Source organism: Diadema antillarum, unplaced genomic scaffold (genome assembly GCF_040938485.1).
Source record: "Diadema antillarum isolate AM-2024a unplaced genomic scaffold, OU_Dant_1.0 scf00000025, whole genome shotgun sequence".
NCBI classification, from domain to species: Eukaryota; Metazoa; Echinodermata; class Echinoidea; order Diadematoida; family Diadematidae; genus Diadema; species Diadema antillarum.
In genome coordinates, this window is record NW_027270914.1 from 2,009,112 (window position 1) to 2,036,613 (window position 27,502).

Below are 27,502 nucleotides of genomic sequence, written 5' to 3' on the forward strand. Positions count from 1 at the left end.
GCAAAAGGTTTCTTTTCATAAAAGCAAATTAATTATTAAAGGTTCTCATTTTTCTCATCATTCTATGCTCTATCACATCATGTGATTGTATTTGGCAAGGGGAAAAAATAAGATTGAGACAACATTGGGTGGGTAAAATGTATAACTTAGGAAGCTAGTAGCAATCTGTCATCCTTACAGATATCACAACACCAGCCAACAAAATAAAAATCACACTTTTTTAAAGCGACAAATACAAGTACATCTCCCATTCATATATAGATTCATCTTTATAGCACAATTCACTCTAAATAAAAACAAAACACTGGGATGTCAACAAGTATGAACTAAAATGATGATAATGATAATCAAACATATATACTACAATACAAGTGCTTTGAGGGCAAATGGATCCTTATCCGCTATTGAACACAATGAGCAAATCTCAGGGGAAATGTCTGGAATTTCCCTTCAATGCTGCACTTGTAGTGGAATGTGAAATCTAAATTTATTGATTGATTTGTTAGTTATCAGGCGTGTGAAAAACAAAACATCATGTCAATGCAATAAAATTGCTATATTGTCATTTTTACTTTCATATGTGATATAAAGTTCATCAGGATTCAACATTGGCTTGTGTATAAAATTTCTTCAATATAAATGGAATCTGGAGTCTATATTAAAAATTGCATCAGGCGTTCCCATGACGACACAGTGAGTTACTGTCTGCTACCCCCAAGAGACTACATGATTTCTCTGTGGCTAAATAACAATTATGACTTCACATTCCTCAGGAAGTATGCCTTGCTTGTGTTTTGTTATAATGAACATGAAATAACACATCAAATTATGTGTAATGATTTTCTTTTTTCGTATGGTCATTTGCTGCAATTGCCTAACATCTGCCTAACAATATCCTACACCCAAAGCTATTGGCCTACCACTATATCCTCATCCCTTTTCCCCTATGGAAACATAAGATAATGCCTATTACCTACACCACCCCCAGCCCATCCTAACTTTTCCACGATCGATGGTGATAAAATGATTTACCTTCTATATCACTCTACAGTTTCTACCATCCCCTTCTCTAGCAGAGAATTCCAAGCTCTCTAATATCATCTCATGGCAGTAAGAAGAGTACCATGGTATGTTAATATTCCAGTGAGTTACATTCCCAGTGTGCCAGACATATGGCAATAAATAATAGATTTGTGTCACTTTCACATGTCTGTCTTCTCTCATCTCTATTGGTTTTATCTTTCTCCCAGAGAAGAATCAATACCATTATACCATTATGATTCAGTTCGAGAATACAGCAGAGTGTCAAAACAAAGGAATCATCAGCTTTAGCTAATCTTTAAACACATCTTCAACAGTCAGATATATCCCTTTGATGGAAGTACAAAGCTAAGTACAATACATATTGCAAAATGCAGGATGTAATAATTTAGGAATATAAATAATATGTTCCCTCTTGATGTTTTTCAAGTACTGCCCATATTACACCATGAGACATGGGAATGACACTATGTTTGGTGTAGAACACTGAAAACAAAGAATTCTGGACAGTGCTTTTTTACACTACTGGGCAACACACCAGGTGTAGTATACACAGAGTGATACACCATTGAGGCATGGCACAAGAATTCTGTTTAGCTCAAGGTGTTGACAAGCATGCATTAATGTGGCTGCTCTGCAACCCTATGGCAGATAAACGGAACACATTTCTTCTTCTATGTCTACATGGGGTGTGAGGGCGCTGTTCTCTGGCACCAAATCGTAGAGGCAGAGACGAGTTTGATGGGAGCATCTCAGAAGGCATCCTGGATATTCTGGAACTGTTTGACTGCCAGGTCCACATCCAGATTGAATTTGATGTCACTCAGTTTGTCCAAGATCTGAATGCCTCCATCAAAACCTGAGTAAAACACAGCAAAGAAACATATCACTGAATGGTTCCTTTATATGGAGATACCAAGTAGAAACATATCACTGAATGGTTCCTTTATATGGAGATACCAAGTAGAAACATATCACTGAATGGTTCCTTTATATGGAGATACCAAGTAGAAACATATCACTGAATGGTTCCTTTATATGGAGATACCAAGTAGAAACATATCACTGAATGGTTCCTTTATATGGAGATACCAAGTAGAAACATATCACTGAATGGTTCCTTTATATGGAGATACCAAGTAGAACAATTAAGAGATCTCATATACATGTCACAGTAATTGATATGAACAAAAAAAAAAATATATATATGTATATATATATATTCTTTTTTTGTCAGTATTTTTGCTACTGATAACAGTATATCAAAACATTTTAGTTTTCAACAAGCCCATTTTTCTTTATCAAAGCAAGCTTGGGATAATCAGAGTCTACTTTAGTAGCTACCATCATAACAAAGCCACTGAAGGATATATCAAAACAGCATCCTTTCAGTGGCATGTGAAGAATAACATAAGAATACAGTTTACCACTTTTATACATAAAGTAACTGAAATAGAGTCAAATTATTTTATTGCCAAACTTGTCTTTTGCAAATTAAATACAACAAATCTTAATGTCTTTTCTCTTGCAAGCACTGATCACCATCACTCACTTGCAACAATCAACAGAAATTGTATTTGAAATTGAGAAATCCCAAAGTACTGTAGACTGGTAACTTACCTGATCTCAGCATATAGCTCCATGACTGATAGTAGCTGTCAATCAGAGTATGGGTTCTGCACACCAGTCTGCACCACGAGGCCAATTTTTGTTCACTGCAATGCCACATGAAAGCATGTATCAGTTACACAAAACTCAACTGAAAGTTTGTGTGTCCCATTTGCAACCCTGATGATTAGGTTCCTTTCACAGGTTGGTATTTAAAGCAGTGGTATGTAATTCAGACAATGGATTTCTGGTAAATGTATTTGGACATTAAAAAAGAATTCAACCATTATTCTCAAGTACAAAAGGGGATTGCATTCTTGAGTTAAATGGGATTAGTTTTTCATTTCTTTTTCAATAACTCTTGAGGTGTACTTCCCCATGATTTCATACATGATGTTGAGAGACATTAATCTTCAACCAATACACCCCAAATCTAATGACAAATGCAAAAGGAATATACAACTTTTAATCATAATATCCAAGTATGGGGTCACCCTTGTGCCATGCAAAGTCACAAATGGCATCATCTCAGATATCCATGGCCCAAATAAGAGGAAAACAAGAGTGGTGGTAGTCTGTTTGTTTAACATGAAGGATCTCAAAAAAGAAGCCATACTATGCTGCTTTAAATGACAACTCATCCATGGTCCAACTGTGACATTTCACTAACATGTGGCAATCTGTGGGGTGTTCTTCCAATTGACCTACTATAGTCCATGGGCCAAGAGCCGAAAAATGGGTTGTTGGTACCACCCGAGGTGGCAAAACCTTTTTGGTGTCATTTTGTTTGTCGGACATAGATACGCTTATCAAGCTATGATAGCATTTCCAAATGAGTAGCTTAGTCATAATAAATGAATTTTTAACCAATTTGGTCTTGTTTTTATATCCCTATACTTCTGAATCGAACCTAACCGCTATACAAATATGAGCACTGCCTTCTGTATGTCCATGGAGCTACTTTAGTAGCTCCATGGTATGTCCACAGGTGTTCTGTTGTAAACGTGGTGCGCTTAGTCTTTATTCAAGGCAGCGAAGGGAATATCCAAAGGGTTATGATGTCCACAACTGTCACGCGGTGCGCTTAGTCTTTATCTAGAACAATGTACCGTTATCATATCTAAAGTTCCTAATAAAAGGGATTATCTATACTGTTTTTATACCACCCTCTCAACAAATACATCAGTTTTAAACAAAAATCACTCTGTTCATTTACAACATTATTAATTATAATGTATTGTTATGTGCCGGTACATCGTTTTTGCATAATCTTTCATTGTTGGATGGAAATAAAGCGACATTGGCGTGGTATTAGCGTTTTCAAAGTAGCGTTTTCACCGGAAAATGATAAATAATTGAAAAAGACGCTAAAATTCACGAGAAATTGCTTTTTTGTTGTTGTTGTTTTTAGATAAAGGGATATACACTGTATCATAAGCTTTGGATATTCCCTTCGCCGTCTTGAATATTAGACTAAGCGCTGTGGACATCATAACCCTTGGATATTCCCTTCGCTGCCTTGAATAAAGACTAAGCACACCACGTTTACAACAGAACACCTGTGAACATACAGAAGACAGTGCTCTTCTTTGTATAGCGGTTGGTCTCCATTCAGAAGTACAGGGATATAACAACGAAACCAAATTGGTTTAAAATTCATTTACTATGACTAAGCTACTCATTTGGAGATGCTATCATAGCTTGATAAGCATATCTATGCCCGACAAACAAAATGACACCAAAAAGGTATTGCCACCTCAGATGGTACCAATATCTGGCCTGGCCCATGGACTACTAGGAAAATTCTTTCAGAGGGCAAAAGAATTGGCCAATGTTCACAACATATACCCAATGCAAAAAAAGAAAGAAAGAAGAATGGTAGACAAGACATATCATTACTGTATACGTGATATATATTTGTTGCTGGGTTTTTATTTTCCCCTTTTTATAATTTTGGAAGTCCACTGATACAAATAAGCACATGAAATAAACTAAAACTTGTACAACCCAACCTCAAACTTTTGAACTCACTGTCAGAAACTTCTCAAATTGTCATAAAGCATTTCACCAATCTCTCTACTTTCTCATACTGTAAAACATGATATATTCGCAGCATGAAAATTTCGCGAATTGGAGCCGACGGCCTTTCTCGCTGCATGAAATTTTTGTGACTGAGCACTGGCATCCAATGCATATTGTGTACATAAGAACTTTTGCATACATTTAAATTTTGTGAATGTTGCCACTTACGAAATTCGCAAAAGTAAAATGCATGCGAACATTCCTCGTTTTAAAGTAATTCACACATATATGCCTTGGAGGAAACTTTCCTCCTTGGGTCTGGGACTCACTTGAGAGCTTGGCAGACAAAAGCCTTGAACTGAGACTCCATACTCCTCCTCAGTGGCTGGTGGGTGGTCTGCACATGGTCAATGGCTGCTAGCAGTGTCTGTCGTGATGTGATGGCCGTCCCACCGACAATGTCCAGATCAAAGGCCTGGGACAGTCGTCTGGCTGGCGACTCTGCAAACTGACGGCCTCGCTGGTTGTAAGATAAAGTACACACACACGTTACTTTGATCATCATGCTATGTAACATTGAAAAATGATCTGTCCAGCCTCCAACCAGTCAAGATATGGCCCTCACTACAAGTCATGATTTCACCTCATGAAATGTGTAACACATAAAATACTTTCGTTTTGTTAACATGCAAACCATATCAAATTTTAAATCAGAGTGTGAGGGGTAAGCTACTCTTTTGGCATTGACACGGCTGAAACGAATTGCACATCATCTATCCCTTGGTTTCATTCTGAATGGCGTAATCAAAGTGAAAATACAACCTTGAATCATTTTCCAAAATGAGGACACAGCAGTACAGAAATAAACAAAAATGGGGAAGGAAACTTGTTTGAAATCAAATGGAAGGAATGTATATGGCATATTCTACTTTGATGTACACATTCATCCAACATTTTACCTTGATTTCAAAGTACTTCTGGAACACTTCCCATATATGAGCGTTGGGGGCAGCAGACTTCCGTGGGACCAGGCAAGCAGCTATTGGTGTAATCAGGGCTTGGCTGGGGCTCATCTATCAAAATCATCAATATAAATAACAGGAAATTGTTCAGATCACATTCTCACAAGAACATCTCTTCCTTCCCAATGAATGATAAATCCTCTTCAATGCTATATGTTTATCACTATGAAATCTTGATAGTATAAATCCCTATACTTTTATTCTAAGTATCATTCTATAGATGACAGAAATTGACCACAGTTTATTCTCAACGCTCAATTTTAAATGCACATAAATATTCACTATCAACATGTACACTCAGCAAAAAAAGAAAGTAAACACTTTTTCAAGTTCAAAATTTTCATAGAAGATTTTCATGAAAATCAATATATTTTATACCATATTAAAGGTAATTTAATTGGCTATCAATCTAGTAGGTCAATATAAAAGGAAACTTTACGCATGAGTGAACACATTTATTTTTATCCTCCAAAGCACAAAAGTAAAAATTGCAAAAATTGACATATTGTCTTTCATTTGCAAATGCCCTTTAAGACAACAATGATAACAAAAGACCACAATGAGAGACACAAAGAAATGACAAAAATAAGTTTATATTCTCTTAATCTCTTTATAACCTCAAACAAAATAAAAGTGGGAAACTTCAGGGCGGAAAATAAAAGTTTTTACTGAACTCAAACTTCAAATGACATAGGGAGTAAGCTCAAGAAGATGGTTAAAAGGACAGAATATCTTTATTTGATTCATTCAATTTAGTAATTTAAGAATTCATAAGACAAATTCAAGAACCAAATATAATTTACAATTTTCCTAATTTGAATATTCAATTCAAAATTCTACCATTTTTGTTAATGTTGCTTATTCTCTCATTTCATGTCAATTTGGATTTGACAGAACATTCTTCATTTTCCTCCATTATTTTTAGCCTTTATTGATCTTTTGGGCTTTAAAGAATTTATAGAGATCATAGGCATATTTTTGCAACTGAATCCATGTTCATTATTGTGTCAAATTTGTCTTTTGTTCTTATTGTTACATGGAAGAGCATTTACGCATGAATAACAACTTGATCATTTTTGCAATTTTCACTTTTGTGCCTTGGAAGAGAAAAACAAAGGTGTTCACCCATGCGTAAAGTTTCCTTTTTTATTGACTTATCAAGTTGATAGCCAATAAAATTACCTTTCATATGGTGTATAATACGTTAACATTTCACCAAAAATTCTATGAGTAATATAAACTTGAAAAAGTGTTTACTTTCTATTTTTGCTGAGTGTACATTACCAACTCACGACCAAATCACAACAGCCTCATAAAGGCTTCATATTAAAAAATCAAACTGGCATGGATATGCACTTAAACAAAATCATCAAATCAAGAAGGCATGTGAACCTCTGAAATTCCTCCCTTTCTCCATTTTCTTCTTTCCAATTTCACAAAAATCTAAACTCTTCTGGTTGTTTGATTTCACTCTGATCTTTCAAGTCGATTTAAGCAGGTGTTTGCACTTGAAGAGGCTTCGACATTACTGTTTTTGTTCTCCTTGAATTATCCATTATGCAACACTCATGTTCAGTATTAACGGTACATCCACATGCATCATGTCTGTTAAAGTACAAGTCAAGATTTGCACTTTAAACCATCACACACATCTGCTTACAGAAGTTGTTATAAATTTACTTACTCGCACAAGACCATGTTCAAACAGAGCCCTCAATGCTGGTGCTAGCTCCCTCCTCACTGCTATTGTGACATCATCCAGAGGCCTGCTAACAGGGCTCTGTGGGACGCATAGAGAACCATAACACCTCAAACTTGCTGAATATGATAAAAAAAATTCTATAATTCTCTAAAATATATTGATTCAACATGACTCTGCTCATCACATCTATTAAGTCATGGACATTATATTTCTATTATAAATCAAAGGCAAGAAAAACATTTTTTTTTTAGATTCTGACATCCAATTCCCCTTATACCAAAAATGATCTGTTGCCCTTATTTAGCATATAACTTTGTCATCATGCAGATAGTGTGTATCGCCTAAAAAAAAAAAAAAAAAATCATGGAGAAAAATATCACTTTGCAGAAAGTAAGTACAACGTAAAAAGATAAACATGCCGAGATTAAATCCCAATTACAACAGATCTTGCAGTAGTGACTGACACATCTTGGGTTACAACTTTGTGTATCTGTTTTTTGTTTTTTGTTTTTTGTTGTTGTTTTTTTTTTTTGGGGGGGGGGGGCTAATTTTAGAAACATTTTCAAAATGCTTTTTTTAAAGGCTGCATGGTCTTGCATTGCATGAGACAAACACAGAATTCTATGCAAGTGGTTGAGACAACACTGCACCAACATAAATCAATACAAACAGATAACACAACACTAAGTATCGGGTGATTTACTTGGCATCTTAAGGGCTTCAGTTCTTCATACTTGAATCACAAGAGACATGTAATGAACTGCCAAGTGTATGCAAATCAAACCAACCAGAGCTTTCATGAAGACGTGAACTTGTGTGAGGTATGACACAGGTTACAGTCAGCAGTGTCAGTGCTTAAATGGTGACATAGATTATTGACCAGTCTTTCAAGACAAGAGCAGGTAAGAGGTCTAAATGCAGTTATAGAGCCAGAAGTGGATACCAGGTGAAAAATGATATGACAAGTAATTTCTATTCAATATCTATTTATATTCTATGGCAACTAATAGGATACCTGGGAATATTGCATGAGTTAGGAATATTTCAGGAATTGAAGATGGGTCACTATTGGCCCTAATGAGTGCAATTTAAGCCATCCAATATAATCATCAATATCTATGATCACTATCTAGAGAAGGAAAAACCTGTAAAAAGCAGTTATTAGAATGAAGTAGCATCTGCACTGAGCTGAGATATGCACTTGTAGGAAGAGTTTGTGCACTTTAATAACAAAAGTTCCCACCTATTAGCAAGCGTTCACGCAAGAAACAAGACCAACTACAGTGTATTATTCCATAGCCACTCTACTACAGTAGCCTATAGGGAATGAGTACTACAGAGATGGAATGAATATGCTCTGATATTGCACATGCAAATCAAGTGGACAAGCTGCTAAAATACCTTTAGTTAATATATCATGTGAGCTGTTGATAGGCTGAAGATGGCCTGAACTCAAGTGTTTAGGTGAACAGTGTGATTGGTACAGACAAAGAGGAAAGGGGGAATATTGGACCTAAAACAAAACATAGATGATAATAACCTCTGACGAGTCACTGGTGTAATCTGCACTAAGCTCCTCTTCCTCAGCTCTTTTCTTGGCAAGCTCTATCACATGCTCCGTCGCTTTATCCAGAGCCTGTAACAGGTCACTAAGTACACAAACAAATTAAAGCAAAAAGATGAAAGATGTGTAAGTGAAAAAAGTGAAGAATAGTAATACAAAGGTACTATATTTTTTACTGCATTTAACCAAAAGAATTCCCTCCTGTAAAGATCATACAGGACAATCTTGAAGCTCATAAACCTAGGAAGACAAAATTTGCAATAAAAGGGTTTGTCAAGGACTTCCCATTCCTCACTAATCATTTACTGCCCACAGGTCCGGGTATTCATTTGTAATACCGGTATTTAACATCTCGCTGCATTCACACAATATGTCCTTCCAGTGGTGGTCTTTTGTACATACACTGTATGATCCATGATATCAAAATTGAGGGTATTATGTACTGAAATACCAATATGCCTTTTCTGCTGAGGGCAAACTTGAGTCATCACTCACTAGTAATCAGCACCAATGTCATGGCGACCCTTCCTGGGTCTCTCCTTCATCCTGTCTGACCCACATCCAAGCTGAGAGATGGTGATGTACTGTAAGACGGCCAGGGCTTTCTTTAATGCTGATATGTTGGATTCGCGGATTTTCTGTCATGAAGAAAATAAAGCAGATTCTGTCATGAATATTGCACATGCACAAAAATCTTGATGACTACCAAGGTGAGGAAAACAGAATACAGACAGGTGTACAAGGTGGTTTGACACATTGATCTAATTTAGGAATGTACCAAGCAAACATTGGCTGCATCGGTTTTCTGTCCACATACCCTTTCATTATTGAAGATTCATGCTTGAAGAGTTCCTTCTAAAACATTGGCCATTGCACTCATTATGAACTACAAGTTGTGAAGTTGAATAGCTGTCCCTGAAATTCTGAAATCAGTTGCTCACTAGGGCTTAGCAAATTCTTATTTTTGTTATTGCATCAATTCAGTACAGCATACAGTAGACCTGTAAAACTGTCCACATCATGGAATGTTCAGTGTGCTCAGTACGTGGTACTAAAAGTCATTGTCAATGCCATGCTTTGACACTGCTCACCTTGATTTCTTCTTTGGTTTTGCCTTTAAATTTCTTCTTTGCACCAGCTCCCCCTGGGTGCGCACAGCACTGTGTGTCTGAGCCACCATCTGACCCAGCATCGGTATCCCTGGAGGGCGGGGCCTGTGTGTCATACAAACATCACTGGGCTATTTCAGGGCCTTCATAGCTAGAACACATAAGACTAGCCTAACTGTCACACATTGCTGAGACATACAAGGTAAGGCAAATTGTCCAGATTTCATACTGCATAACCATATTTCACACAGATTAAGATGTAAGTAATAGGTACATGACAGTCTGAACTGGTAATGGCTACATGATTAAAAATATATTTTTGTGTCTGAAAGCCAAAACTGAATTTCTATAGTGGTCACACACAAAGACACACTATGCAACCCCTTAATGGGACTGTACACTTCAATGCAATGTCTTGCCACTCAACAGTTCAAGTTTGTTCAAGTTTGCTAACGTGGTGAAACTACAATGACCTCGTAAGACTCACAACAAGTGGATATTAGTTGCGCTATCACTTAAATTATGCAATGCCTATACTTCACTGCACTAAGAACTGACTAACGAATGTAAAATTCACCCAGAAATTGAAAACCCCAATAGGATTCCTAGAACTCAATTTATTGGATAGGTTTTACCTTTACTGTCAGAGGACTTTCCACAGAACTTACAGTAGCAAGCTTTAGGTCTGCAACACTAATCCTATGATGCGGCTATTCAGCCAAAAATTTTGTTCTGCATTTGCACGAGACAGCTGTTTCCATCGTCCAATCTGGGAGGAGACGTGTCATTACTATTAGCGTTGCATATGCAAAGCTCACTGGTAACTCTGATGTGTCAAGTCCTTGATACCTACAAAGACATTATTATGGTATGTATAAAAGGCACAGTAGACAACCATCAGGGTATCATAAAGAAATCTACCTAGGGACATACATATGTGCCTACAGGATACCATGAGGTTGACATTGAGTCACAGTAGGAAACAAAGGTCCTCTCAGACTGATGACAAAAACAGGATGTCTACCAAGCTCCTGTAGGATAGTTGAGTAAGCTCAGGTTTGATTCCCGGGTCCCACTGAGCAATGTTGAGTATAATCATACCCTCCCTTCTAGTAAAATGCAAAACACTCTGTCCGTCACATAGGACATAAAATGGTGGTCCCGAGTGTGTGAGAGTCACAACTCATGCACATAAAAGATTAGGCTTCATTTATTCATTGGGGTAGGGCAGGGTGTTTAACACAGTGAAGTGGTCCTGCCTTACATCAAACTGAATCCCATGGAAGACCAGCTATTGCAGCTGAATATGGGCTATCCAGCCATCTTCTCATATGGAAAGTGAAAAAAGAAAAAACTCACCAGGGAATGGACCTCACAGTCACAGGGATTGTCTGAGGACAGGACCAGAGGAGACTGAGCCTCATCTTGGAGGTAGGTGATGAAGCGTTCAAGGTCCACGATCTGGTTTTTGAGCTGGTGGATCACCTGTTCCTTTACCTTGGCAGGATTCACAATCTGTCAAGGAAGAAACCAGGAAAAACATGAATATCTTAGTACTCATGTGGTCAGGCAATATCAGCAGCTCATCAACACCCAATCCAGTAAGGAAGTACAGCACAGCCATGACAACTGGTACATTGTATCTCCCATCTCTCATGTAATGCATTGCAGTAGTGGTGGGGTGATGGTCGTAGTAGTGGTGGAGGTGATGGGGGGGGGGGGTTAGAAAGAAAGACAGACAGACGGAAAGTGGGAGGTGGAGGAGGAGAATGGTAAAGATGACAATATACTAAATTGCCTGTGAATAAAATACAAAATTCTAATGATCTGGAAAGAATACAGCTGGTCGGTAAAAATAAAAACAAAACACTCTATAAAACAAACAGGGTTGCAAACTTTGTTTTTGGAAATCTTGACCAGGAAATGACCAGATCACCAGCTTAATCAGATGGGTCATTTCAATAAAAGTCTCCCCTCCCCCCAAATGAAAATAAAATTACTCAGACACATTCATGATAGCAGCAAGACATTAACAATTTAACATGCTTAGGAGTAGAAATCATTACATACAACACTGACATAGCAACCCATTTTTCTTTTCAGTCGATGGTAGCAGTATCTCTGTCTCATTCTTCCAATAGGGCAAGGAGCAACAGAGAAAAGCCCAACAGTTTGAAGTGAAAATCTACCATCTAAATGATGTCTTTATAAAGAAAAATAATTACAAAGTTTAAAATATTCAATTTTGATAAGGTTACAATGCTTGATGTGATTGGCACTATGATTTAATTCAGACATGGTGGTAATGGGCATTACCTTGCAACTTTCACACTGGTTTGTAGACTAACAATATCATGAAGTCACAAGTCATATCAATAATTCAGCAATCTAACCTTTTTTAAGTTAGAAAGTCATCAATGCTAAATCACTAAAACTCTCTACCAGGTCTAATGGATAGCAGGGAAAAGTGAAGAATTGTGTGCAAGCAAGCAAAAGTCTTCTGAGATTATCACCTCACCTAATCTGCATAATATGATCATTCATGTGAATGATATCAATGTTCTAAGAAATGATGTGATACTAATTCCAAGTCTTTCTAATCTTTAGGCCAATCTCTACAAACTTCCACTGTTTTGTTTGATTTTAATCTGGCCATAAAGCCTACTTTACTTAAAAACATGGATTGGATCTTAATCCAACAGTTTCTGCTTCTGGAAGGAAGAATGGGGAATAACACCTCAACCTCTTCCAGCTCTCCACGATAAAACTCACCCGTCCGATGGCATTGTCCACTCGGCCCCGAAGGTCATCTGCTGAGAGGCTCTCAAAGTCTTCCAGGTTGAGGTCTAGTTTGTTCTTCAGCTGCTCAATGATAGCTCCCTGTTTCTCCATCACCATGGTGTGTGGTAGTGAGCCACTTCCCTCCTACACAAACAGGCCAGTGGGATGGTATTGGGTTCAGGGGGTTCTTTGCCATTTACACCACAGTGTGGCATAAGTAGTGAGAAAATGATCTCATATTTAATTCCTGGCTTTATTTCTCACAAACACTACAATACATTCCATTCCCATAGAGTATTACTTTTAGAATAAATTTCAAAGGTTTTATCATGAGCGAGAAGGTTAAAGGTGCATGGTCCCATCGACTATCGACTCCTCTTTAGCGCTTACACTGTGGCCCACTTCCCCCGAGTCCGAAGAAGTCCGATCCATTGTAGTCAGTGGTCCGATCACAGTTCGGATCATGATTCAGCTGAGGGGGATGACAGCTTTAGCAAACTTCTTTTGTGATGTCATAATAAGAAGCACATATGCACGCACCCTGGCATTACTACAGACTGCGCGATGCGCAGAGAAGACAACGAAGGCAACTTTACTTAGCAACACCTACGCACTTTACTCTTGATGACAGCTCAACTTCAGTAATCTTCGTATCAATGCTGATGGTGGTCGGCAGTATCATCAACAGCGCCCTCTATACTACCAGGACTATGCACCTTTAAATCCCGGTTCAGGAGAATAATTTGACATTTAAATTTCTAAAGTCACAACTGGCTCGCAGATAAACAAAAAACTATGGAAATCCTGATGATAGAGAATACTTGGTCAGTTGACACACAATGCAGAAATGCTTGCTACATTGTTTGACAACTGATTACCTCGGTAAGTACACTCTCTCATCATCGTACACCCACATGATCAACATCTTCTGTTCTATGTACATCCTGTGTGGTGTGATAGTGTCTTGGTGAACAACATCATAAACTGTGTACTGATTATTGCATTGCCACATTACATTTTGTTCAGACCCACCTCCTGCACAGTTATTCATAAATGTGGATGAAATGTACTGTCGAAACATAATATTTGAGATTACTTCAACAGATTTTCAGGAATAAAAGAAAGGAAATGACCTGCTATTATATGATTTATCTAATAACCTAAAAAAGAAATTGGAATGGTTACATTCCACAAAGTAGTGAGGCCTGTTACATGCCACTCATAAAATCCACTACCCACAAATTGCCATAAATTCACTAATTCCTGAAAATCTTTGAGAGCCAAAATACTGAATTATGCAGTACTACTGAAACCATGACCCAGCCTAGACAGGTCAAAGGTGACTACAAATGACATACCTCGTAGGCAAATGTCTCAATGTCCTCTAGCTGAGATTTGAGTTGGTTGATCAGCTCCACCTGCTTCACTCTCTGCTCTGTCAACTTACTTTCATGTTCACGCTCACTCTGAAAAACCAGTGGTTAGGCAATGATTAGAGAGAGAGGCACACTGCAGGGGGGTCACAGATTTATTCTCTCAAATATAACACTATCCCATTGGTTTGGACATATCGTCGCTGGGGTGACAAGACCTTGTATCTGCAATTTTGGTGAAAATGGCTTTTTTGGATTAATGGTCAAATAATGGGTTAAGTGATGTTCTGCCCAAATCCCAGTTGTCTTACTCCAAAAATGAAGCCACCATGGCATGCCAAAGGAAAGGCCATCCCATTCGCCACAGTGCTTTGGCTGCCATGTTTTTTGGCTCTCCTGAGCATTTGACATTTTGTAGATACGAGGTCTTGTCACCCCAGCGACGATATGCTAAAACCAGTGAATTTTTCCTCACTAATTCTGTTCTGCTCAGTTGGCTTCAACTCTGTTTGTTGAAGTCACTTTAAATGTGGGGTGAATTTCACTCAAAAGCTGCTAGTGAAAGTACACACACAAAATATTGCATGACACACGAGCAACTGTTTCAAATTCACTGTGAGACACATATGTAAAATTTACATTGGATTAAGAACACTGATCATGGTACTATATCCCATCAGCATCATTTTTTTTTGTAAACATCGATGAAAAGTGCACATCTCAAAGTTGATACTTTATTCTACCATGTGAAATGCAAAAAAAAAATAAAAATAAAAAATCAACAGTCACACCCAAAGAGTTTTGCAAAGAGAGAGACGACTACAGAACTTTAAATCAGACTCCCAAGTATTTCAGGAGCTATTCTTGGACACTGCACAATATTGGCCTGCTGTCCTCGAGAGCATTTTTCACATCCAATAACACACTCCTGTAACCATGATGGATATAATAATGATGTGTGTAAATGAGAAAAGTGTAGGATAATACTCACATCTCCTTGCAGCATATTGGCGTCTTGTGACTTACAGCCTCTCACATCTGGACAGCCCTTGAAGGCAAACTCCTCCAGTTCCTTCAGAAGATCCTGAAAATTGACAGCCGTTTGACATGTACAGATGTAAGTCATTTATTCTTGTTTGATATCAAAATTGCTACTACTGTGTAAGTACCAGCACATTCACTGGAATCATTGACAAGTCATACTGGGGAATGTCATGCACACAGTCACAGTATAAGACTACATGTAGGCTTAACAAGGCACCAGTGCACTGTGGCTATACAAGCTACATTGTAGGTCTACAACCTTTCTTTTGGCACATTCATGCACACATGTCAAGCACACAATGGAGCTGATGACAAGACATTCTTCAAAGTATGTATAAAATCTGACACATGCATGAGACAGTCAGGTGAAAAAAAATATCCTTCGAGAATCCATGAACTTTTGGCAATGTGACCAAGGTCTAACAAGAGCAAAGCTGCAGCTGCATAAAAACTGTACCCTCAGATTTCTATTGATGCTTCCAAGGTGCAATTCAAAAATTTTCAAGATCTGCATCACATAACATGTTGCACTGGAAGCAAAAACCTCAACACAAGCTTGGTTTTCAACAATCTTATCAATAGACCAGTTCATGTAATTCAACCTTGTGCATATTAAAGCAGAAAAGATTATTTGTACCATGGGCCTACAAACGAATGGACTTTCAACAAATCCAACTACTTTGAAGTACAAGATCCGCCGCCACCTGACTATGCGCATCTCAATGAGTACATACAGGTGTCTTGAAAACGATAATTGCATAATCATGCATCTTCACTAACAAAGGAACTATTTTCCTAATTCCGGTCTTATTTAGCTGATGCAGCTTTTCAGGTGGAAACACTTTTGAATAAACACCAATGATGAGAAGCAGCAAAAGTCAGAACATGACTTGGATTTTGTGTCATTTGCTTGGAAATTATAGACTCGCTTGCTATTGCTCACACATACAACCTTGCATAATATTGAGACATACATGTACATATAATCCGCTTCCCTTACTGTCTCTTTTTACTCTAGAAAAATGTGCGAAAAAGATGGAAACTGATATCACAAATCATAATCAATTAGCGAAAGAGTTAGCTTTCTCTTTAAAAGCATCATCGCATTTTGCTAATGAAGATATCTGAGCGGTGATATTCTCATACATGCCACAACTGCACATGCATTTTCCTTGATTTCAGACAGTTATTATCTTCTGTGCATTTGGTTTATAGAGTTTCTAAAGCTGCATTGTGTTTTGCTCTGACTTGCCGGTGGTGGAGATCACAAGATCAAAGCAGGAAAGAATGTTTACAATGTTTTTGTGACACTTTTGATGTATTAGGCATGCATTAATCAATAAAATGATGAATGTCCATGCATAGTAGTTCCATATTTGTACCAACAGCCATGTTGGTTTGTAACTTCATGTTTTAGATAAGCATCTGAGGTTGGTGACTGTTTATGTACAAATTTGCCAGCCAGCACATCCACCTAATTAACAGTATGGTGTTTATGTACAATGCATCTTAGCAACGGCGTAGCCAGGATTTCATCTTAGGGGGGGCGGTTAGTCTGCGAGGGAGCGAAGCGACCGAGCCCGAGCGAGCGGAGCGAGCGAGGGGGGGAGGGTGTGGGAGGGGGGTGTCCCCCCTCCCATGGTAAGAACTTTTTGCATTTTGATGTTGTAAATGGTGCAATTTGATGCGTGTTTTTGCGCGTTATATCGACGTGAAACAGTCCCACTTGTTTAAGGTAGCAGTTTATTTTGATGTAGATTATTATTGAACAATTTGCCTATAAAATGCTATAAGTTAAATACACTTCTTGTATTAATTCTTTTCACTGAATATCATGGACGCGACTGAACCCGAGCGAGCGGAGCGAGCGATGGGGGAGGGGAGGGTGTGGGAGGGGGTGTCCCCCTCCCACGGTAAGAACTTTTTGCATTTTGGTGTTGCAAATGGTGCAATTAGATGCATGTTTTTGCGCGTTTTATCGACGTGAAACAGCCCCACTTGTTTAAGGTAGCAGCATATTTTAGTGTAGATTATTATTGAACAATTTGCCTATAAAATGGTATACGTTAAATACACTTCTTGTATTAATTCTTTTCACTGAATATCATGAACGCGACTGAACCCGAGCGAGTGGAGCAAGTGAAGGGGGAGGGGAGGGTGTGGGAGGGGGGTGTCCCCCCTCCCACGATGAGAACTTTTTGCATTTTGATATTGCAAATGGTGCAATTTGATGCATTTTTTGCGTGTTTTAACGAGTTGAAACGGTCCCACTGGTCTTGTTTAAGGTTGCAGCATATTTTGATGTAGATTATCATTGAACAATTTGCCTATATAATGGTATAATTTAAATACACTTCTTGTATTAATTCTTTTCACTGAATATCATGAACGCGACTGAACCCGAGCGAGCAGAGCGAGCGAGGGGGAGGGGAGGGGGTGTCCCCCCTCCCACGGTGAGAACTTTTTGCATTTTGATGTTGCAAATGGTGCAATTTGATGCATGTTTTTGCGTGTTTTAACGAGTTGAAACAGTCCCACTTGTTTAAGGTTGCAGTATATTTTGATGTAGATTATCATTGAATAATTTGCCTATAATATGGTATAATTTAAATACACTTCTTGTATTAATTCTTTTCACTGAATATAATGAACACGACTGAACCCGAGCGAGTGGAGCGAGTGAAGGGGGAGGGGAGGGTGTGGGAGGGGGGTGTCCCCCCTCCCACGTGAGAACTTTTTGCATTTTGATGTTGCAAATGGTGCAATTTGATGCATGTTTTTGCGTGTTTTAACGAGTTGAAACAGTCCCACTTGTTTAAGGTTGCAGCATATTTTGATGTAGATTATCATTGAACAATTTGCCTATATAATGGTATAATTTAAATACACTTCTTGTATTAATTCTTTTCACTGAATATCATGAACGCGACTGAACCCGAGCGAGCAGAGCGAGCGAGGGGGAGAGGAGGGGGTGTCCCCCTCCCACGGTGAGAACTTTTTGCATTTTGATGTTGCAAATGGTGCAATTTGATGCATGTTTTTGCGTGTTTTAACGAGTTGAAACAGTCCCACTTGTTTAAGGTTGCAGCATATTTTGATGTAGATTATCATTGAACAATTTGCCTATATAATGGTATAATTTAAATACACTTCTTGTATTAATTCTTTTCACTGAATATCATGAACGCGACTGAACCCGAGCGAGCAGAGCGAGCGAGGGGGAGGGGAGGGGGTGTCCCCCTCCCACGGTGAGAACTTTTTGCATTTTGATGTTGCAAATGGTGCAATTTGATGCATGTTTTTGCGCGTTTTATCGACGTGAAACAGTCCCACTTGTTTAAGGTTGCAGTATATTTTGATGTAGATTATCATTGAACAATTTGCCTATAAAATGCTATCATTTAAATAATCTTCTTAGTTGTATTAATTCTTACACTGAATATCATGAACACTGTCTGTTCAGCAGTCAAACAGAACTAGAAATATCACTGAAGGTGATTAATACCCCCGCCCCGTGACGACAGTCTTACCCAAGGAATGATCTTTCCTTGATCTTCTGCCATTTAAATGCCGTTACCATGGCAACGCAGCTTCCGACACGTCCGAAAAATATGTCTTGCACATCTTCCCACCAAGACTATTGTGTGTGCCACATTTCATAAGCTTTTGTCAAAAACTGAGGAAGTAGTTCAATCCACAAGATCTTTCCTTGATCTTCCGTCATTAATATGTCGTTACCATGGCAACGCAGCTTCCGACACGTCCAAAAAATATGTCTTGCACATCTTCCCACCAAGACCAATATGTGTGCCACATTTCATGAGCTTCAGTCGAATACAGAGGAAGTAGTTCAATCCGCAAGATCTTTCCTTGATCTTCTGCCATTTATATGCCGTTACCATGGCAACGCACCTTCCGACACGTCCGAAAAATATGTCTTCCACATCTTCCCACCAAGATCAAGGTGTGTGCCACATTTCATAAGCTTTGGTCAAAAAACTGAGGAAGTAGTTAAATCCGCAAGATCTTTCCTTGATCTTCTGCCATTAATATGCCGTTACCATGGCAACGTACTTTCGGGTACTGTCAAAAAATGCGTCTTGCACATCTACAACCAAAGGCACACATCTGTACCAAGTTTCATGGAAATTGGGCAAAAACTGAGGAAATAGTTTGCAACACAAAATTTTCCATCATTTTGGCTCATAATATGTGAGCTGTTACCATGGCAACATACTTTTTGTCACTGTCAAGAAATGTGTCATGCTGACCTATATCCTAAGACAAACATTCAATATGAATTCCATGAGAATTGGAAGAACACTGATGAAGCAGTTTTGCCATGAAGCATTTTGCCCTATATTTTACCAATAACATGCCGTTACCATGGCAACGCACTTTTTGCCACTGCGGAAATATGTGTCTTGCACATTAACATATTCAGATGAACATCTGTACCTAATTTCATAAAAATTGATCAAAAACTGTGGGAGGAGTTCGCGACGCAAGATTTGTACCCATTTTCGCCCATAATATGCCGTTCCCATGGCAACGTACTTTTGGGTACTGTCAAAAAATACGTCTTGCACATCTACAACCCAAGGCACACATCTGTGCCAAGTTTTATGGGAATCGGTTGAAAACTGAGGAAGTAGTTCGCGACGCAAGATTTGCAACGGACCGACCGCCCGACCGCCCGACCGCCCGACCGACCGCCCGACCGCCCGACCGCCCGACCGCCCGACCGACCGCCCGACCGCCCGACCGTCCGCTGATTCCTATATACCCCCTTCAAACTTCGTTTGGCGGGGGTATAAAAAGCATGCACACGAGGGTGTAGATAGGGGCATATCCCCTCCCACACGAAGGTGATTTTGCGTTTTCAGACCTGAAATTCAGCGATCTGTTGCAAATTTTTGGTGCAATACTTTTTCATCGAAGTGATAAAATCACAGAATTTAGCTCTTATTCCGAATGTGCACGCCAGCTGTGTGTATGTATAAAGTCTAGTGAGGTATATAGAGGAAGGGGGATTCCTCCTCCCGCTCGCGGAGCTTTTACGTTTTTGGAATTGAAATAAAGCGATCTGGGTATAGCCACAGTCTATACTTCTATGCATAGTGGAAGGGGGGGGAGGGGCGGGGGAGCAGGGAGAAGGCGTGGGCGAGTGTTATCCCCACCCTTCCCTTCCGATCGAGCTTTTGCCTTTTTAAGGTTGAAATTGAGATATCTCATCTACGCATTTTTGATGGAATCAACATTTGGGAAATCACACACACACACACACACACACACACACACACACAAACTGATGGGGGGGGCTGAGGGAGGAAAGGGTCGATTAAAAGGGGAAATTCCCCTTATACATGAGGGAACCTTGAGTTTTCGGAATATAAGTGATAAGTCTTGTGCACTCAGAATTATTCATAATTTTTTTGTAAATCTAAAAAGTGTACTAAGCTATGGAAAGAGGCACAGAGGGGGAGGGTTTGGGAGGGGGTATCCCCCTCCCAAGCACGAGAGATTTTGCATATTTTGAATTGAAATTCAACGATCTGGTGCACACTTTGAGTGAAATATTCAAAAAATATCTTATTTGATGAAAGGTTGCAAAGGAGACCCGCTTCATGTGCATGCATATACAGTATACGCGCATTTTTTTTTTCCGCCTCCCAAATCCCCGGTCCAAATCTTAGGGGGGGCGATCGCCCCCATCGCCCCCCCCCCCTGGCTACGCCAGTGCATCTTAGTAAACAAACAAATGCACACAGCAAAGGGAAGAAATAGATTACTGGTACTTCCTTGCTTACAGCGTATTTATACATGTATCTAATAATCTAGTTCATAATTAGCTCGTGTGTGCATGTGAGTACACATGATCTTTCTTTCTTTCTTTTTTCTCAGTTGGTTAGGCACTTCACTTGTTTTTCACCGACAGAGTACACATGTCAGATTTTACAGTGTACACATTTCCCTAATTGATCTGTTATTCCAGTTCAAAAAACCCTCAACACATGATATCCATGCATTGCAACTACACACTCATATACACATTGCATGTATATTATGTACCAGTATGTTTCCCTAAAAAGTCTTCATCACTCTTGTTGTGACACAAATCGTCGCTCCGTCACAAATTGTCACCCCCTGAAACAGGTGACAATTTGAACACAGACAGATAACATTTAGGGAGGGTACCTCCCTCATATGCCTTTTTTCTCGGTCTCTCTTTCCTAGCCCGCCTCTCTGCTGAAATTGACACACCCATACTATTTTGAAATCAACGCTGCTGTGAACTCTATAAACACGTGCTCATACATGTTGAAGGCATTTTCATTGCCACAATGGTGCCGGCTGCTGCCCAAAAAGTTCGTTCGCACAAACATCAAAACACAAGCACAAACAGACACACGTGCGTATACAGACACACGTATACACACAGACAAACAAACCACTACCACTATACAACCACCACACATGCACAGTTTCCACATATTGTAATACTATACTCCAAACACACACACACACACACACAGCTATGCACAAACGCATACACAAGTCACATAATATGCACCTACAAATCTTACACAGCACATACCATGCAGCAGCGATGCCAAGTTCCAAAAACTTTTATGAGTGAGATTTTCATGACTCGGCGTTTCGGCACTCGCGCGCATGCGCGCGCGAACGAGGAGGGTGTCACCCCTCCCACGGTAGGGAGCTTTTTTTTTTAATTATCAGCTCTTAATGATGCGATCTGGTGCATACTTAACCCTAAAAGGGCCGGGGGGGGCGGAATCCGCCCCCCCTCGACGTTTCGCGCTATAATTCTGTGACGCGAGAAGGCCTCGTCGCGAGGCTTCTTGACTTTCTTCGTTCAAGTCTCGCGCAACTTTTGAGACCAAATTTGCAACGTTCACGCATACTTAACGCGAAGCCACGCCCATTTTTGTAACGGAATGTCGCCTCAAAACGGGCACAATTTTGTGATTTAGTGTACATTTCCTATGGAAAACGGTGCTCTGTCATGAAAGTCATAAAAACCTAATTATTTTCACAATTAATCACTTTCATTGATTAATTTTGTGCTAATTATGGTAGAAAAGTGGTCAGTGACAATTTCCAATGAAAAAACAAAGAAAAAACAAAAGTTGAAAAACAAAGAAATACATAAGAAATTCTGAAAACAATAAAATACATAAGAATTTGAATGAGTTTTGGAAGTTTTTTTGAATATGCATGAGAAAAATGGGTGCCCTGCGTGAGATCGTGAGACAGGCCCTAAATGCTTGAGTCTCACGCAGAATGCGTGAGACTTGGTAGTGTAGCTCTGCATGCAGCCCCCCCACATACACACATTATGCATATTAACTTACCAGTCATACTCATCCCACCCAAGCATAACATCGCAGCAACCACCCCAACCACACAATTCACAGTGCAAGGCCGACAACATGTGTGCAGTTCCGTTTCATTTTGCCAGCACAAATTGCCGCCATCGAGGTAAAAAATTGGGAACTTCACAAGCAGCACAAATTGTCACCGGGCGACAAATTATGCAGGGGCAACAATTTGTGCCGCCAACTCCGGCACAAATTGTCGCCCCGGCTCTTTGTGACGGAACAACTCTTTTTGCGAAAGAAATTTACCCCTCCTAGCCTATAATTCATCATCATTGACTACTTTTACATCAGGGTGTTTAACAATGTCTTCATCATGAACATTCCTTTCAGACATTTTGACAAATTTGAAATTCCTTTTTTTTACTTTGCAGCTGTTGAAGATGTACTGTTACCCTAGTGTGAAGCGATTCGCATCATTAGTTGTAAGACATGAATGCGACGTAACATGCGTACATTTCTCTCGTTACGTTCAGACGGTGATCCTCAACCCTGAGGATGGCTATCTTCAAGGATGAGCTCATAGCTAAGCACCGTGCACTCGAAGACAGCTACCTTGAAATTAACTCGAAGATAGCTATCCACAAGATATCTGAGAGTTAGCGCTCTATCAACAAGCCGCATGGGGTCCCCACTCATAGTTTAAAGCATGGTGTGGACACGATAATCAACAAACTTGCAGATAAATGTGACCTCTCCATGAACTTAGCCCCCCATCTAATGCATTTTCCTCTACTTCCGGGTCAATGTAAACACACTGCAGGTGCATGTGTGGATCATGGACCTCCATGTATGGATAGAGTCAAAACATGTTACACCCTCGTTAGTTCTGTGGTCATTGCAAAACTTCAAGTTCTGTGGTTTTATCATCGAGTAGGACTCGCTCATAGTTACAGGGCCAGTAGCCTTTCCTCAAGGATACCTACCTTTGAGGATAAGCTTCGTCGTGTGTATGCGCATCATAGTTAAGGGCCAAAGATTATCCTCGAAGATAGCTATCCTCAAGGTTAAGGATCACCATGTGAACATAACTTCTGTCAATTACTGTACTCCACAACTGCCAATTTAACCACTCAAGAAATTGCTGGGAAGTGTCCTGATTCATGAAAAATTAAACTCACTAAATGCAGTACATGGTGTACACAGTATAAAAGACCAGAGAGAGAGAGTGAGAGAGAGACAGGTTACCTCTTTGTCCGGAGTGGGGGCGCTGACAACCTGTCTGAGTCTAAACTGGACCTGGGCGAAGTGAGAGGTGAGAGCCAGGAGGGATGAGTTCAGCTGGGCCTGTTCCTCCTCCAGCTGACGAAGCTGCTCCTCCACATTCACATGACTGACCGTTTCCATGGAAACAGGGATACAGAGACACTGATATCAAGTCTGGCTGGTTTTGACATGCATGCTTACAGTACAGCTTACAATATACCATCTTCACCTTTATAGGAACTGCTTGATGAAACTTAGGGCAAATTCAAGATAAATGCTGTTAAAGCAAATTTGTATTAAGAAGCATTACAAAGCAAGTTATCTTTGACTTATATTTGATTTTGGCTATCACATACACTATACCGGTACAACTACCAGACTATCTTGAGCATGCTTAACCATAGATTCAGACACTAAATTTTGTAAGAAAACACGGCATGTACAATTCTATGTCCACAATGTAAAAGATAATTTTTCAGCACAGGATTGAACAACTCACTCATCATTATCATGAAACAAACCTGAGGTTCCTTCAATTAAGAAATGTCCAATCTTTAGACTCTAAGTCAGAGGGATGGGAATCCCCCCCACCAGATAAAAATGTGCACATTACTACAAATGTTGTTTTCCTACAATATGTTCCTGCACTGACTCACTCAAACACTAATGTAACCACAGATTAATGTTTGATTATGAAAGTCAGATCAATAGCAGTGTAAGTTCATATGATTGCTTCGTATTTAGTGAAGTGAGGTACATAAGGAATGATATGAACTTCAGTTTTGTGATTTTGGGAGGGTAACATAGGCAATGATATCGAAATCTTGTCAATGTGGAGCTGGGATGGAATGACACAAAGACATCTACTGACCAAAGCTGCCTTTATAATAATGACAACGAAGTGAGAAAACAGACTTGGGATTATAGAAGAAGATGGGTATTCCTCCTTTTTAATATAAAGAAATGCACATTATTAAGATGTTTATTTCCTACATGTACATGTATATTGTACATTTCCTGGGTTTGCTCACTCACTTGCAAAGTACCTACTTTCTCTCAATCTTTTTCCTGGTGTTCCAGATCAAATCTAGTATGAGTTTGGTCTGATAATGCATTTTGTTGGCACACCACATGTGAGCAGGGTAAGGTAACTAACCTGTCTTCTGCCATGATGGTAGGAGGGGAGGGGGCCACCGCCCCCAGTGGGGGCCAACGCTCTTTGGGCCGCTCCCCATCAAAGATATCCATAGAGTCATCTGTGAGCACAGCATCATCCATGGTGACTGGTGTGCAGGGGTCGGAGTTCAAACCGTAATGAGGTCAAAATTACTGCCAGGGTCAAAGGTTAGGCTTCACAGACCTGTCACAATAGCAACAAAACAAATCATTAGTGACATCCCTGACAACCTACATTGTACCTACATTGTATTAAACATAATGAAAGCGAAGTCAACTGAGGCTGACTTCTCCTGATTTTCCAAAAGACTTCACACTGCACTAGCAGACACTTGGCACTCAGTATCTGTATTTTTCTGTACTGGTACACCATTTGCTCTTTCCAGGACCTACAATTATGTAGTGGAGATCTACGTACATTGCATTATATAACAAGCTCTCTGCAACCAAGTCATACACGTGTACCTCATTCAAAATAATGAAATACTGGTTTCGTATGGCTAAACAGTTTCTGTAGAGTACAGTCCAGTACTGTACGGTACATTGTTGTTTTCAATAAGACATGGAATATGCAACATATCATATCAGTTCGGGAAACCCACTCACAAGGGGGGCCCCTCCTTATAGGTAACCCGTCCCCCTTATAAGTAACCCCGTCCCCCTTATAAGTAACCCCCGGGGCACCCCTTATAAGGAGTCTCCACGCTTTTTTGCAATGCAACGCGAAAATGAAAGGACTGCGGCAATTCACTTGATTATGTCCATAAAGCTTCACAAGTTTCCTAGTTACTCACGAAATTTGAGCAAAATCGGTTTGAGGCATCATATCTAAAATCATGGATTTAAATGCGATGTCAAACAACCCATGCGAATGCTGAAATGCGAGCGATTACTGGCGTGAGTGTCGCCAGGCGCGGCGGCGCGGCAATGCTTGAGTGCAGACGTGGCGACTGACTACGGAGACTTTCGTTCATTCAGGTGGCTCAAACCGATTTTGCTCAAATTTCGTGAGTAACTAGGAAACTTGTGAAGCTTTATGGACATAATCAAGCGAATTGCCGCAGTCCTTTCATTTTCGCGTTGCATTGCAAAAAAGCGTGGAGACTCCTTATAAGGGGTGCCCCGGGGGTTACTTATAAGGGGGACGGGGTTACTTATAAGGGGGACGGGTTACTTATAAGGAGGGGCCCCCCTTGTGAGTGGGTTTCCCGAACTGATATAAACTACTTGTAGTTCAAATTCAATCTTATTAAATGGCGATAATGGTGAGCCAAACAGCAACAGTAAAGCCAAGCGCAGTGGACGGTATTGATTAAAAGGTGGGTCCCAGTCCCACCTTGAATAGGATCTGTCATTTCAAAACCAATTTTCATCAAATAAACATTGAATTCCTCTTGGAATTACACACTTTTCATATTTCAAAAGGTTTCTCACCCCAAAATGTTAGAAATCTGAAGTTAGGTCTCAACCAAAACTATACGATCCCTTTAACGTTAAGTTTACATACACCTGTATATTGATAGAACTAACTGAGTGTTAGCTAGAACTAACGTTAACGATAGAAGAACATATATTAGGAATCTAGGATGTCGATGTATTAGTTTATTACTAGCATTGTTACAATTGAATTGTATTAGACACCCAACCATACTATTTAGTGTATTTAATAAATTACTGGTAGTGTTACTGCATCTGAAATTAACACTCAAAAAACAGAAATAATAATAGAAACTTTATCGAATACAGCTGACACTAGCAATCAGTTATAGATAGACAGTCTGACAGAAGGCCCTGCCCTGCCCTGATTACATACACGTAGATTCTAGATGGTCTTCCTTTTTTTTACACACTCATCACAGCATTCCACACGACCTGCATTACCGTTTCACAAATATTAACACATACGCGAGTTTTCACATTTGACATTTAGATTTCCTGGCATTCATTTTAGCCGCTGAACTATACTCCACAAGCGCATTACACTCGAAAAGCAGCTTATTTACAGCGTTTGTTTGTACACATCGCATGCTGAAGAACCACTTGTATTCTGCAGCTAACCACACGCACAGCACAGCCGAAGGATTGTGAATTCGACGTAGTGCAAGATGAGGTGGTTTCTTTACTATTTAGCCTATAATTCACAAGCGCATAGCACATAAAAAAAACATATAACGGAATTCCCACATACCATACATCATGATATTTGTAATTTGGCCTCCCTTGTCAACAGACGGCGTCTGAGGACTGACCAAAGATAAGAAATATGGTCACTTGTCCACGCAGTGGAGGTCAATTTCCACGAAAGTCTATACGCGACCCGTGCTCATACTGACTGTGATGCATTTATGGCATACATGTACAATATGTACATGTACTGCAATGTTCCCTACCGACCCTCTGTGCGTGCACATGCTGTACTCCAAACAACAACCCAGCTGGCGCTGTATGCCGGAA

At 39.6% G+C, this 27,502-nt stretch overlaps 1 protein-coding gene across 1 annotated transcript; it reads right to left on the minus strand.

Moving 5' to 3' along the window:
* LOC139733680 (RUN domain-containing protein 1-like) lies at window positions 1-27,372 on the minus strand. Its single transcript, XM_071644496.1, has 15 exons — window positions 27,237-27,372; window positions 25,029-25,232; window positions 23,855-23,999; window positions 15,214-15,306; window positions 14,208-14,315; window positions 12,841-12,993; window positions 11,428-11,583; window positions 10,051-10,173; window positions 9,455-9,597; window positions 8,936-9,044; window positions 7,378-7,473; window positions 5,631-5,744; window positions 5,001-5,191; window positions 2,662-2,756; window positions 1-1,900 (listed from the first exon to the last, which is right to left on the minus strand). The coding sequence occupies exons 2-15, from the start codon at window positions 25,148-25,150 to the stop codon at window positions 1,794-1,796; spliced, it is 1,755 nt and encodes a 584-aa protein (XP_071500597.1). The 5' UTR covers window positions 25,151-25,232; window positions 27,237-27,372; the 3' UTR covers window positions 1-1,793.
* Between the last annotated feature and the right edge of the window lie 130 nt (window positions 27,373-27,502).